This window comes from Polyodon spathula, chromosome 3 (assembly GCF_017654505.1).
Source record: "Polyodon spathula isolate WHYD16114869_AA chromosome 3, ASM1765450v1, whole genome shotgun sequence".
NCBI lineage: Eukaryota > Metazoa > Chordata > Actinopteri > Acipenseriformes > Polyodontidae > Polyodon > Polyodon spathula.
In genome coordinates this window covers 97,649,324-97,662,833 of record NC_054536.1, presented here as the reverse complement: position 1 = coordinate 97,662,833, position 13,510 = coordinate 97,649,324, and the positions used below count along the sequence as shown (strand labels likewise).

Genomic DNA, 13,510 nt, shown 5'->3' with positions numbered 1-13,510 from the left:
TTCTTTGCTTTTGCTCCATTTGTATCTTGCTGAATTCTCCCATACAATCCCTGGCTGTATACTGCGCTCACAGCATGGCAGTTAATGTGACTTGAACAATTTTAAAATGCATACCAGGGTGAAAGGACATTCTCGTACTTAATCTTAGGAAATCCCTACCACCATTGGGCAGACGAGCAGGATCTGTTCCTGTTTTAAAACACTTTTCAAACCAGACAGGTTTTCAAAACTAATTTCCTGGTACATTTCCTGAAGGTTACACCCTTAGTGTTAAATGTGACGAGTGTTTTGAGAGGACCTGATCTTGAAAGGTGCTATATAAGTGCAGTGTTTTCCTTATACCTGACCTGAGCAACTTTGGTGCCCAATGATTTGATAACTTTTAAATGGAGATTGTTGCATGCAGTTTTGTGATGTGTCTATTTCTTATTGCTCACATTTTTGTAGGGCTTTGCAAATTCTTAGGTAAATCTGAATGTAACAAGAATATAGCACTGGAAACTGAATCCTGATCCACGATGTGAAGAGCTCCTGTCTGGTATTGAATGTACACTGCAGGAATGTCATTGTTTTACCAGAATTCAGTCTCGAGTGTTCTGCACTACAAGCTCCTCCTGGGCTGTATCTGCCTCTGGAAACTAAGTGACTGTCCTGTTTTTTCTACAGCGGTTGTGAATGTCTGTTTGGTTTCTTTCCTGCGTGTACTGTCAGAGTAGGAGAAAAGGAACGGTTCTGAAGGAGGTTATTTCAGACCTGCTTTGTGCAGGTGGTCCCTTCTGCCTGTGAAATGCTTTCATGTGTTTTTGATTTTTTGGGTACGTGTATGCAGAAACTTTTCCTGTGCAAGCAACAAGAGAGCGGACTAGTCTATCCTTTCAGCTGAGGTATGGTAAACAATCTGAATCTGTAGAAAGGAGACTGCTTCAAAACCGATGCTGCTGAGGTCATTTCAGTGCAGAACCTTTTGCTCTGTACAGATTAGTGCAGCAAATAAATATTTCGCATGATTGTGTCATGCGAATAAAATATTTGACCTTGAAGATAGGTAATACAAACATCTGTCTATATGTCTCGTTATCTCCAACATCGCTGATGCTCCTGTTCGTTTGGTTACATTTGTTTCCCCCAATAGCGGAAGATAGTCTTATAGGATCCTAGTTAAGAGACGGACAATACATACTTACAGAGACATGGTGCCTGGCCGTGAAATCATGACCTCTAAAATCTGAATTCGTGGGCTTGTAACCCCTTTGGACTTGTCCAGCCAACTTTGCCTCATTACTGAGGTTGCCTTTAAAGATGATGCAGCGGATTTGACACCGCCCCATCTGCCCGTATGAATATTTTTGTTTCCGGCCAGACCATTTGGATTTGTGCTGTTTCTCTTTCTCAGGATTCAGACTATACTCAGACCTTATTGTACAAAAGAGAAATGAGTAACCATGATTGGGTTATGTCCTAGAACCCACACCATTCACTGAATGAACTTGAAGCTCCATACTGAACCCAAATTCACTGAAAGTGAACTGAAGCAGTCCAGGTGCTGCATTGATGGCTACGTCAAGCAGAGCATAGAGTTAAAACAGCTGCTCTCTTCACTGGATGCATGGCTCCTGTCTAGAATTCCAAATGCCCCTTCACAATCCTTTTCTTAACAGGATAATTAATAGGAAAATAGACTTGTGATTGTACAGCTGCTGTCCAGGATTTAATTTGCTTTCTGGTTTTACCTGTAGTAACCTTTTAATAATCCACCCCACAACTACTGTATGTGTATAACACTTTCTTTAGTGTTGTCTTATCTTGTGAACCTAGGTTGGAATTCCAGTGGCATATTTTGATTGACAGTTAATAGCATTTTATTGTACATCTAGTCCTGGTTTAGGGAACAGGGTAAAGGTTGGTTATCTAATAATTAACTAGCATTTGTTTTTTTTCTCTCTACAGTCTCTCTCTAGGTGATTATTGACTGGCCCCCTCTTTGACCCAGTGTCCTAGCAACCTGCACAGAACTTGCTGACGACCACCAACTGATTTTGGAGGATAAGGTGGTGGAGGCGGAGTTACTGGCTTTTATAGGGGAGAAGTGGGCAGCTTGAACATGGGGCAGAAAGTTCCAGGAGGGATTAAGACTGTTGATATGAGGGACCCGGCTTTCAGACCGCTCAAGCTTGAGCTGCAGGCTCTTGACTACACTAAGCCTGCACGATTGGACATGCTTTTAGACATGCCGCCTGTTCCTCACTCTGTGCAGCTACTGCACTCGTGGAACAACGACGATCGCTCCTTAAACATCTTTGTAAAAGAAGAAAACCAGTTAATATTTCACCGGCATCCGGTGGCACAGAGCACAGATGGGATCAGAGGTAAAGTAGGGTACACCAGAGGACTTCACGTGTGGGAGATCTGCTGGGCAATGCGACAGAGAGGCACGCATGCGGTTGTGGGAGTTGCAACGTCGGAAGCTCCTTTGCATTCGGTAGGATACACGGCACTAGTCGGGAATAACCACGAATCCTGGGGCTGGGATCTCGGGAGGAACAAACTGTGTCACGACGGCAAGAGTCAACCATGTAAAACGTACCCAGCTTTCCTGGAACCCGACGAGACCTTCATTGTACCAGATTCCTTGTTGGTGGTGTTGGACATGGACGAGGGGACACTCAGTTTCATTGTGGACGGACAGTATTTAGGAGTCGCTTTTGCAGGACTGAAGGGTAAAAAACTCCACCCTGTAGTAAGTGCTGTCTGGGGACACTGTGAAATCCGAATTCGTTACATAAATGGACTTGATCGTAAGTATTCGAGAGCATTGCTCTGACTGAATTGTATGCATATAATTTCCAGGGGTGGGGTGGTCATTCTATCTCCTAGCCAGGGCCTGCATTACTCCAGATGGAAGTACAAACTGCAACACGATTAAGTAAATTCCAACACTTTTCCGCTTAAGGGGGAGACGGTTATACTTTTCTGTTTGTGGCGTTTAGACTTTTTTTTTATCCTGTACATTGTGTTCTCCAGTGCATGTTTCAGGCACCAGATAGCTTCTGACTTTCAGATTTAATACAGTAATCTAGAATCCTTTACAGAAAGGAACCTCTAACTAAACTGCTGACCTTGGGCACACTGCTTGCTCATCACTGGGTAGGGCCTTGTAGTCTGTCTGGTGCAGCTGTGCTTGGGTTGAATTTGAATCCAGTTTTGCTAAAGTCTGTTACCACACACACACACACTCTGTGGTCCCCTGCCTATAGTCTTTCAAGGGCTGAAGTGGCTAAATGCTCCTTTTAAAGGAGCTTTCTTAATTGGATTACCAGTGTATGATGCTCTGTAATCTAAAGGGTGCTGCTCTGGCTAATTCAGTTTCTTGATGTGATGTGCAGTAGAAAAAGCAGATTTAAATTCAGAAGATAATTGGTGTAGAAGCAAATACACTGCATTTTAAAATCCTACTCCTTTATAGACTTTTTCAAGCAGTAAAGGTATGGTTTAAATAAACTGCTTGCAAAGCATGTAAAAAAAAAGCAGCAGCATAAACATGGCATACAGCTTTAAATCAGTTTGAAATTCTACTTGATATTGGGTAAGGGTTGTGAAATAGATTGCATTGTCAGCCTGACATGGTGACCCTTCACTGGGTCAGATTTAAGTTGGTCTGATGTAAGCGTTGTGCAGCACTCCTGTTCAGAAGGGACAGGAATACTGGCCTCTGGAACTAACAGTTCTCTGAAATTACTCCATTTGCAAGTTGGCTGGGGGGGACGCTAGTTTCAAGGAGTATGTGCTTAGCAGCCTTGTGCACTTTGACCCAGGTATTTCACAATAGCGTTTGGTAGAAGTTGCCCCTGAACGTGTGGGTTCTCTTTTTTTGTGTGGCAGGTTTGGTCGGGTCTTTTTGTACTTGAACTCTTTTTAACGCTGTACAGTAATTGAGGCATTGTCTGGAGGGGAGAAACTAAATTGGTTTGGTGCTCACCTTTACAGCTTGAAATGGGGTGTTTGTTTATGAGAATTTTTTTAATGATTACTTGGTGCCACCAAGATCCAACCAATTTTGTTTTTAACCAAGAAAAGTCGTTTTTGGGGCATTGCACTCATGATGTCATTTCTATATAGAAAGCCAGCACCCAGTAGTTTTTAAAGAGAAATGACATACCTGTTTTACTGTGATTAACAAATAGCCGCCTTGGCCACAGAGAGAGCTCTGCAATCATGTTTGGATGTAAATAACCGTGCCAACCACAGCTTTTAGGATTATTTGTTGCAATCAATATTAACAAAGCCCAGCATTGTGCTGTGACCTCCTTTTTTTTTAAATGGTTTTGGGTGGGGTGCATGTAAGGATAAGGTGTAAACCAACAGGCTAGGTTATGCTTGTTGCAGGATGTAAGATTTAGTAGGTAATTTTTTTATTTCTCAATTCTAGGCCTTGGTTTTTCAATACAAAGCTTAATTCTGGAACAGAGGTAAAACCAATGATACGCAGTACAGAATGTAACCACATACAATCTTGAAACATTACTGTAGGTTTAACCCTACTGGACCCTTCAGCGCCGTCAGGTGAGCTTGATGAGACGGTCAAGAGTACATGGGTTTAAATACAAGCCGAAGCCTGACACCTTGTCTATGGGAACCTGCATGTTGGGTGTGATGGTGTTTTAACAGCTATGCCCCAATCTGCTCTATATAGGGGAAATGGCACCTCAAACCAGGGTCTTCCACCCGTGTTCAAAGGGTACGCTAAACTTCCAAGTAACCAGATCTTGTATTGTTTCCCCAGACAGACTAGGCCTTTGCTGGTGTTTGAGATTAGTGGGGAGAGAATAAGGATTTATTCCTCCTTACTATAACGAGCATGTAAAATGGTCACAATTTTAATACAATGTTTAACATTTTACAATGCAGTGTTTATGATGCATGGTCATGTAAAGGCTAATCTATTTTTAAACAGTCATTTGTAACGCCCTGTGGCAAAGTGGTTGGTAAGGGGAAAAGATGTCGCGGTGATGCGATGCAGGAGTGATGAACAGACAACAGTGATTCAGTGAATAAGTGCTTTATTGCTCTTTTTCCAGGTCTGGCGACCGTCAGAAATAATAAATCCCCGGCAATACACAACAATGGGTAAAGCACAGGGATAATGAAAACAAGGGCACAGTCCTGAACAAAAACAACGGTACGGTCACCAGTCCTGGGTGATCGAAAACGTGCAGGTGCTCAGTGCAGTGGTGCTCCGGATAGTGCTCTCCTTTCGACAGCTCCGGAGATGTGCGTTAACTGTCTAGTGCTGAATACAAAAACAGACAGTTACACGGACAGACACAACAATACAAAACACGAACACAATCCACTCTGAGAGCTCCTCTCTCAGTCCTTCTCTCTCTCCAATCGTTTAACCCAAACGAAGGAGAAGATCAGCGTTACCCTGGCCCCTATATGTAATCCCGCATGATATCGAGATAAACGGTTGCAGCTGCCTTATTACTTGCAGCTGCCTCTCGTTTACCTTTCAAATCAATACGGTCTTACAACAGAGTCGCGCTTCCCTCCAGGCTGACCCATTTCCCTGACCCGGAAACGAACTGTCAGGCCAGCCCTTCCAGATACTTTTCCTCCCGTTCTTTAGCGCCTTCACAGGTCGGGAGGAAGATTCATCACCAGAACTCATCTTTCCGTCACACGCCCATAATTGGGAAATATTGGTATTCTGCAAATGTCCCTACCAATCTCTCTCCCTCTCTATAGGGAACTCCAGGGGTGAGCTGAGAGGCTGTGAGCATGGGCTGGTCTGTTTTAGGTTGGGTGGCAGGGGTCTCAAACTCCAGTTCTTAACTTCTCAATTAACCGAATTGATCCAGTGGGTTGTTTTTTTGTTTGTTTTATACAGTTGATTTTTTAAAAAGCACTTGATTCATGGTACACTACCATGAAAGAGTCCTGAAGAGAAGTGCTTAATTGTGTCCCATGTAATCAAATTTGGACGAATAGAAGTAATTGAGAGTTCAGGTGGAATGAAAGCCTCAAGATACTGCAGCCCCTCCAGGAACCTGGTTTGAGACCCCGGGTTGGAGGTGCTGTTGCTCATTCATATAGCAAGCTTAACTGAAGATTGAAAATAAATGAAAGCATGCTACTGTGAACAGTGGTCCTGTTTGTGCATACAACTCTAACCAAAGCACTTTTTTAGTTTTCTCTAAACAGTGAATTTAATTTATTATTTCATAGAAACATTGAAATTGGCTTCACACCACCAGTTTCAGTACAAATACTGGAATGCAATGAAAACGATACTGCTTGAAGAACAGAAACAAATTTGACTTGCTTTTGGAACGTTTTGGTTCATCAACTTGCGTCTCCTCCTGTTTTTAAAGATTGTTTTGCAGTTTTAACATGTCAAACACTTGCTGTATATTGAGTTATAATGTAGTTTAGTTTATTGGCTGGGGAGGGCTGTGTTATGTTTGTGCCCTTGGCTGTGATATTATTTTTTTAAAACATTGATTGATTCTGGGGAAAGCTGGAGCCTTTGCTTGTCCCTCTCTTTAGCGTTCATGTTGGATTGAACTCTTTCAAATCGTCGGCGTCTTCCAAAAGTGTATTAAACCATTTTGCAAGGTCAGTGGTGTGCGAACCCAAAGCATTACAAAATACCATGGTTATCTGTACGCTGAAGGAACATTATATGGAATATCAAGCTTTGAGCATTTTCTGTCTATGAAACCTTTAGTTTAACGGATATGCTGATAAGTTCATGCATGGTAAACCATTTGAATGCATTGCTCCAGCTTTTGAATATTCCATTCTGTTCAATGCAAGTGCCAAACTGGGAGCATTTGTTATGTGCTATAAAATTACAAATGAAATGCTGTTTCTAAATGAGATTTGGCAGTGACTACAGTTCTTGTAATATTTAAGAAATGTAATTGCTCTCTTGGGTAATCCAAAGATCTTTTCAAAGACATGCTTACTGTTGGTGGCTCTCAATGTAGATATTGGGTATAATGCACTGCATGTTGATTTAACTTGACAAGACACATTTCTCTTGGGGTGTAAAGGTTTAAAGTGAGCAAAGCAAACACTACGAATAGATGCCTTCTATTTACACAGTTTGCTGATTTAGAAGATAAATGGCATTTTGCATTTAATGAATATTTAACAAGTTTATTTACAATCCCCAGAGCTCAATAAATAATTAACCTTGACCGGAGCGACTGATGAGAATTATTTATGGCAAAGTGCTTGTCTGGTGGGGTGCTGCGTAATTTAAGTTTTCTAACCTGTATTGATACTGCAGTATATTCCAGAGTCAGATGTGTGCATTGCTCTAAGATTTACATTTTAGATACAGTTCTTCTGAAGAAGAGGGAAGGGGGGTGATTGAGCTGAATGTTCTAGGATGTTACTTTTGGCTTTGATCACCTCAGCACAGCCCATTACCGGGTAACTTTGGAAAAGGGTTATCGCTCCTACAATTGCACTGTAAACAGTGAAAGCCTTCATGTTTGCTTAGTGCAGCATTGAGTGGGAGTTCTGATCCCTGGCAGGCTTCCCTTATCATGAAGGTTGAGCACACAATACTTAAAGGCTGTGAACCCATTGTGATGCTGCCTGCAACAGTCATTGATGCACTTTTGTTGGAGAGGACTTGACTGTAGTACTGTGTAGAGTCGTGATTATTCCAGAAGTGGGCTAATGCCTATACTCCAGAAGTACTGAACATTGGAAACGGTGCATCCATCAGTTAGTTTGGTTACTGGTTTGCCATCGACAATTTCAACAGGAACAAACTGAGCACCTGTTGAACTAGTGTTTTGCTGTTGAGACTCCCAGAATATAAGGCAGACATTTTACCAAAGAATTTGTAATGCCCCCTTGCCTGTAATCTCTTTGTGTGCCTTGGGATATATTGCACTGAAATTACTGTACTTTCCTGAGCATCCCAACCCCTTTACTTCAGCATCGGTTCTCTAGTGTAGTACAAGGTCTGTATATCAGATTTGTCTCTACTATCAAACTTGAGTTATGTGACATTGCTTCAAGGGACAAACGCTGGCTCTGCTCTCCATAGTGCGGTTTGTAAGAACTGCTTTAGACTTGACAGCCAAGGGCTTATTGTCTAGTCCCCATGACCGTGCCCTATTAAATCTTAGTCACTCTTATGACATGTACACCCTGCCTTCCAAGACACAGTGTGACACATGGTAAATTCAATCCTGTCACTATGTTGTAAGATAAGATGTGTCATGAACACTTGGCTGGCTGGTGATTTTTATCAGCACATTTCCTACTTAATGGTGTTTTTGAAAGCCTAACAAAGGCTTAGTGTCTAGTAAGTGGCCAGATGTTTGTCAGATTCACGATAATAAGATGGGCAGTCACTATCAATTACTGTAGTGATGCTGTATGTGGGGGAGGGGGGATACATCTACTGGAATTGTAATGGTACAGTACATTCAGGATGCAGGTGTTTTGCTATTTGGAGGCAGTAGAAACAGTAAACCTGCAGGATTGTTTAGCTGCATGAGATCGGAGCTTGGCAGTCTCAGTCCACTGGCAGATGTGCTCTAATTCCAAGGTTGATGTGCACAAATCCAGGCGAATCTCCCATAACGAACAAAGTGTATGATGCATAGTCTTAGTATTTTGAAACCGCCACTAGCACCTTTTTGGGAGGCGGTGCATAGATCAGGTCTGTCCAGTCAGTCGTGGAGGGCCATTCCACTTGGTTTAACAGAAATGATAAACAGGTTATTCAACTGTGCTGCAAAGAGGTTGAGGCTGTGAGGATTTATGTGCATAAATTAACACTGACCTAGAAAGACCATGACCAAAATGGTGCCATTCTCTATCAAACCTGCTTTTATCTGAAGCACAACTTTGTACTTTTGTGATCCCTATCTTAGTAAATGCTGGAAGCTTGCATCACTGCTTTCAGTTGAAAGCTTTGACATTTTGCTTGCCTGTAGCATCCTTCTAGACTGTGGTGCAGTGTTGTGTATATCAATTCAACCAGGGTAGTTTTGAAGTGCTGGGTATAGATCTAGGCATTGTGAAATGCTGCTACTTTAAAAGGTTTTGAACGATTGCAGCCTGATTTTCTTGTATTAGGAACCCATTAACTAACTGGTAATTGCTATAGTTTTTTAAAAAGGAGCACTATCCTTGACCCGAAGTATAGAGTACTCCCGATCAAGCTACCAGCTGTGCTTCTCTCCCATGGTTACTTAACCCAACCCTGCATTTTGAGAGAACAAAGGTTGTACTGAGTTTGCTGCCTTATTAACAAGCCTAAAACCATTATCTTATGTTTAACTCACCCTTGCTCTCTCTGTTCTTGCAGCTGAACCACTGCCACTGCTGGACCTCTCTCGTCGTTCGGTGCGGGTCGCCCTTGGGAAGGAACGCTTGAATGAAATCCATGCACTCCCCTTGCCAGCGTCCCTTAAGAACTATCTACTCTACCAATGATTTGGAGTGCCTGTGGTAGAACCAGCTGGGCTGTGCGGGAGACAGGCACCAGAAGCCGCTGTCCCTCTGATTTGCTTGTCGTCTTTTAACCAGGTCCATGGTGACTTCCCACCTCTTCAGCCTATTTATTTGCTCATTGGCCGTTCGTTGCTAGAAACATCACTCGAACTGCTACTTTTCCTTGTCTTCCTGTATTTTAGTTCTTGTCATGGCTTGCTCAAACATATGGATCCTTTTTTTTTTTTTTAAACAAATTTGGGCTTGACAGTTAACTGCTGTAGAGCCTGAAAACAGAACTAGATGGCATCCATGTCTCTTTGTAACTGAGAAATGGGTTGCTAAGATTCCAGTTTTGGGGGTGGAGGGTACATTTTATCACCTTTTTTTAAATAGGGCTAATTTTATTTGTGGGGTGTCATTTTTATAATCCATTGAGAAACCAGGTGGACTGTTTGCAATGTGTTTTTGTGGATTCCTGTCAATGAGTAGTTGGTTAGCGTCTATCGATATGGTTCTGCTGTTTTTAATGGTCCTTTCAAACCTCTTGGTGCATTCTCGAATGGTAGAGTTGCCTCCCTGTTTTTTAGCTGATTTGAGCTTTTAGAAAGCCTACTAGTCCTTCAAATTCAGTTTAATTTTTTGAACACATGCTCCTAGTTCCAGAAAGTTTTTGCCAAGTAGTTCTGCTTATTGCTTTGTGTTGCGTGGAACTCCAAAAATATTGCCCAATTTGGAAGTCATGTGGCTTGGCTTTATTGGAACAGCCAGTGCAGATAGACCAGAGTTGAGGAATTTCTTCCAGGTTGTATGAAACTCCCAGTCTGACTAATTCTAGGGGCATGAACACCAATGGAAAGACTGGAAAAGGAGCTTCTCAAAATGAATATTGTTTTGCTCTGTGAGCTCATTGGGTCACCCACAGCGCCATGTTGGCTTTTGCAATATCCAAGCTCTCTAAGAGGCAGGGCGTTGTATTGACTAGTTTAAAGAAGTCTCATTCAGGGACTTGATGCCTCGGAAGTAGTCCCATGATTCTGGTATGCTGCAGGGCTCTGCAATGCCCAACTTTGTTTTGGAATGCAAGTTATTTTTTTTTCCTTATGGTGCCTGTGTGGCGGACACTACAACTAACTCGTCAATCAGGAATCCTTCTGCCCTATCTTTTTAATTTTTAAAAATAAATCGAGCACACTTGGATGTTCTGGCATGACACTTAAATGAAAAGGAATTTTGCTATCAATTTGTTTTTAACTGTGCCTGTAAAGAAGTGCAAGGTTTTTAATTTTGGCACAAAGGATTTAAGTTTTTATATATGTCCAGCTGCTGCAGAGTGAGAATGCCCCTTTCTGCAAGGGTCCAGAATGGTTCAGCAACAAGATATTTGATTCTTGGGTCCAAAAAACAAACTTTTTATTCCTGTCCTGCAGACCTTATTAATTAACTGTCCCAGGGAGCAGGTGATTAAGTTGCACACATGATCTTTGTATGTATCTTTTGTTGTATTGTCACCACTGTGAATCCTCTTTGTCCAGTTGCGATGCTTGTACACAGTCCTGATTTTCTGGGTCTTTAATCAGTTTACTCATTTTCCAGGCCTGTACAGTTGGATCTTTAATTTCCTTTTTATTATATGCTGTAGATAATGTTTGTAACTACCTAATAAAGTTTATTAAGTTAACACTGGACTCTGTCAATGAAGTGGAAATATTGATGCAATGGGAGTTTTTTTATTAAGGTAGGGGTAGTCGGAATGGGTTGGTTGTAATCTACAGAGTATTCAGTCTGCAGTTATGATTCCCTCCAATCTATTCTGAAATGGGGACGCGTAATGTAATGCAAAGCTGGTGTACTGTAAGGTGTTCGTTTAATGAACTCCTAAACTAGATTTTGCAAGGTAGTACACTAGGGGAATGAGAGCAAGGTAAATGGTACAGTAAATTTCTTATTGTAAAGTGTACAATTCTTTAACCAAATGAGGTGTTTAAGTTGCTCAAGCAATGACTTTGCTACATTGCGAAAAGTAATGTTGCAAACTAATTGATTTTATTTTTTTTCGGCTTTGAATTCTGATCCTAAAATCTGTGTAGAAGCCGTTCATGCATTGTTCTGTATTGAGATAGAAGGCTCTGTAATGCTTTCCAGATGACCGCAGCAGAATAAGGTATTTAACAATTCCAGAATGTACGGTATTGTGTAAGGGCAACGCTGGGACATGTTCTGAAAGAACTTTGCAATATTAACACTAAGCTTTGCATGAGGTTGCAGACAGATTTAATTTCTCATGACTCCACACAAATGGTAACATTGTGTTGACTCATACCAAATTACTGCTGTGTAATCCCATTACAGGCAGTATTGAAACGCCCTTTTCATATGTGGGCGGGGTGTATCTTTGTGTTTTTATTAAATTGTGAAAGGGGTGAATGTGTGTTGGGAAAACAATTCTAGATTCCCAGCACCATTCTATTCTATATACACCCATTTGAAAAATTGACAATTACCCCCCCCCCCCCCCCCCCACCATCAAGTTTTATGGCTTGCTTTCTACAGACACAAAAACACTGCGGTAGCAGAGTGAGCAAATAATCAATCTGAAGTTGAAATCCATCGGTGTTGGTTAAAAGCACATGATGGTGCAGGTAATGATGACCTGGTGCAATTGGAGAATGAATCCGTAACAGGAGAAATCTTTTTATAGAGTTCAGTACATTTCCAAAGACAGGGAGCTCCAGCTTGTGTGGTGGTGTGTTTGTTTTTTATTTAAATAAATCATTACTTTTATTATTTAACATGTTTAGCATCTGCTCATTCTATTTACCATACATGCCCAACCAGAACACCCCAAAACTGACGGGCTAAACCTGGCTATTCAAAATGGTGGCACAGTTATTGGTGTCCCCGAGTGTGGAGACAAGGTGAGCTCTCCCGAGGTGTGCTTTCTAGCTATGTAGATTTGCATAACGTATTGCTTTTGTAATCCTTTTACTGGCCTGATTTTAAGGTCAAATCCATTAACATTGCCTTTCCTGAGGCTTGAAATGGTCTAGACCAATGTGGTAAATAAAATAGTGAAACCAATGAAGGCTGAACCTTCATTCTAATTAATTTTAGTCTATCATTATATTTTCTATCTGCAGAACATTTAACACCTTTCTAGATCCCCTTTGTTTGACATGTATTTTGTTCTATGTAATTTGTAGTAGGTTATGGATGGACATTTTGATTAAGATATATTTTACAGACTGATCAGGGTGGCCATAATTGAGGGTTTTATACAATATTTTACACAGAGCACCACCATTTGATCCATATCTGTGGACTTTTTAAAAATTTGTATAGCTTTTTATAGTTTGTATTGTGAGAACATTAAGATTTTTTTTTTCTTCTGGCTGCCTTGGCACCTATCCTTTTTATTTGAATTATTTGCCAGCCTGAATTTTTCAGTACAATTCAGTGTTTTGTACTGTGGAGCTCCTGATAAGCATGCAAATGCAGCAATGAGGAAACAGAAGCAGTGCATCAATAGAAACTGATGTCATTTTTTACGTGTGTGTGTTATTTATGCTTCATTCAAGCAGGATAGCCATAAGGCTTAAGCACTGACGTACGTTGCCATACAGCGAAGTAAACCAAACAGAATGCAATCTCCCATCTCAGTTTACTTAATTATATTGTAATCATTCTTATGGACTGAGGCCCGCTGTTGGTGTATTATATACTTGAATACAGCAGTATAGGGAAGCTGTAGTTTTACCTCCTGAGATTTATAAATAACCAAACGTGTTGCATTGATTATAAGAAGCGGTTTTGGTTGGAAGTGCAAGCCAAAAATTTCATCCAATTGACTTTGGTGTCCATTTGCTCAACCTTGTCCCGCTGGGATAAACTGGGTTTTATTGGAGCATTTTACAGCAGTAGGGAATCCTCAAGTTTCTGTGACAACCTGTCCCAGGTTAACATGGGATTATCCCTAAAAATAGGTGGTTGAATACTTTGTACCCTTTTTTAGAAAGCCGTACTGGCAGCATTTGAAAACACGACT

The 13,510-nt window shown here is 41.3% G+C and overlaps 1 protein-coding gene across 2 annotated transcripts; it reads left to right on the top strand.

The window, feature by feature from the left end:
- Nucleotides 1–564: 564 nt before the first annotated feature.
- On the top strand, nucleotides 565–10,745 carry LOC121313714 (SPRY domain-containing SOCS box protein 1). 2 transcript variants are annotated; one of them, XM_041246542.1, is made up of 3 exons: nucleotides 565–884; nucleotides 1,948–2,795; nucleotides 9,341–10,745. In XM_041246542.1, the coding sequence occupies exons 2-3, from the start codon at nucleotides 2,102–2,104 to the stop codon at nucleotides 9,466–9,468; spliced, it is 822 nt and encodes a 273-aa protein (XP_041102476.1). In that variant the 5' UTR covers nucleotides 565–884; nucleotides 1,948–2,101; the 3' UTR covers nucleotides 9,469–10,745. The 2 variants fall into 2 exon arrangements, with proteins under 2 accessions (XP_041102476.1, XP_041102474.1); XM_041246540.1 differs by lacking the exon at nucleotides 565–884 and having other exon boundaries at nucleotides 1,514–2,795.
- The last annotated feature ends 2,765 nt before the right edge of the window (nucleotides 10,746–13,510 follow it).

Bases quoted from the DNA above. Each gene is read 5' to 3' on its own strand.
- LOC121313714 (XM_041246542.1), top strand. From the start codon at position 2,102: ATGGGGCAGAAAGTTCCAGGAGGGATTAAGACTGTTGATATGAGGGAC. The intron at 2,796-9,340 runs GTAAGTATTCGA...CTGTTCTTGCAG, and splicing joins TTACATAAATGGACTTGATC to CTGAACCACTGCCACTGCTG.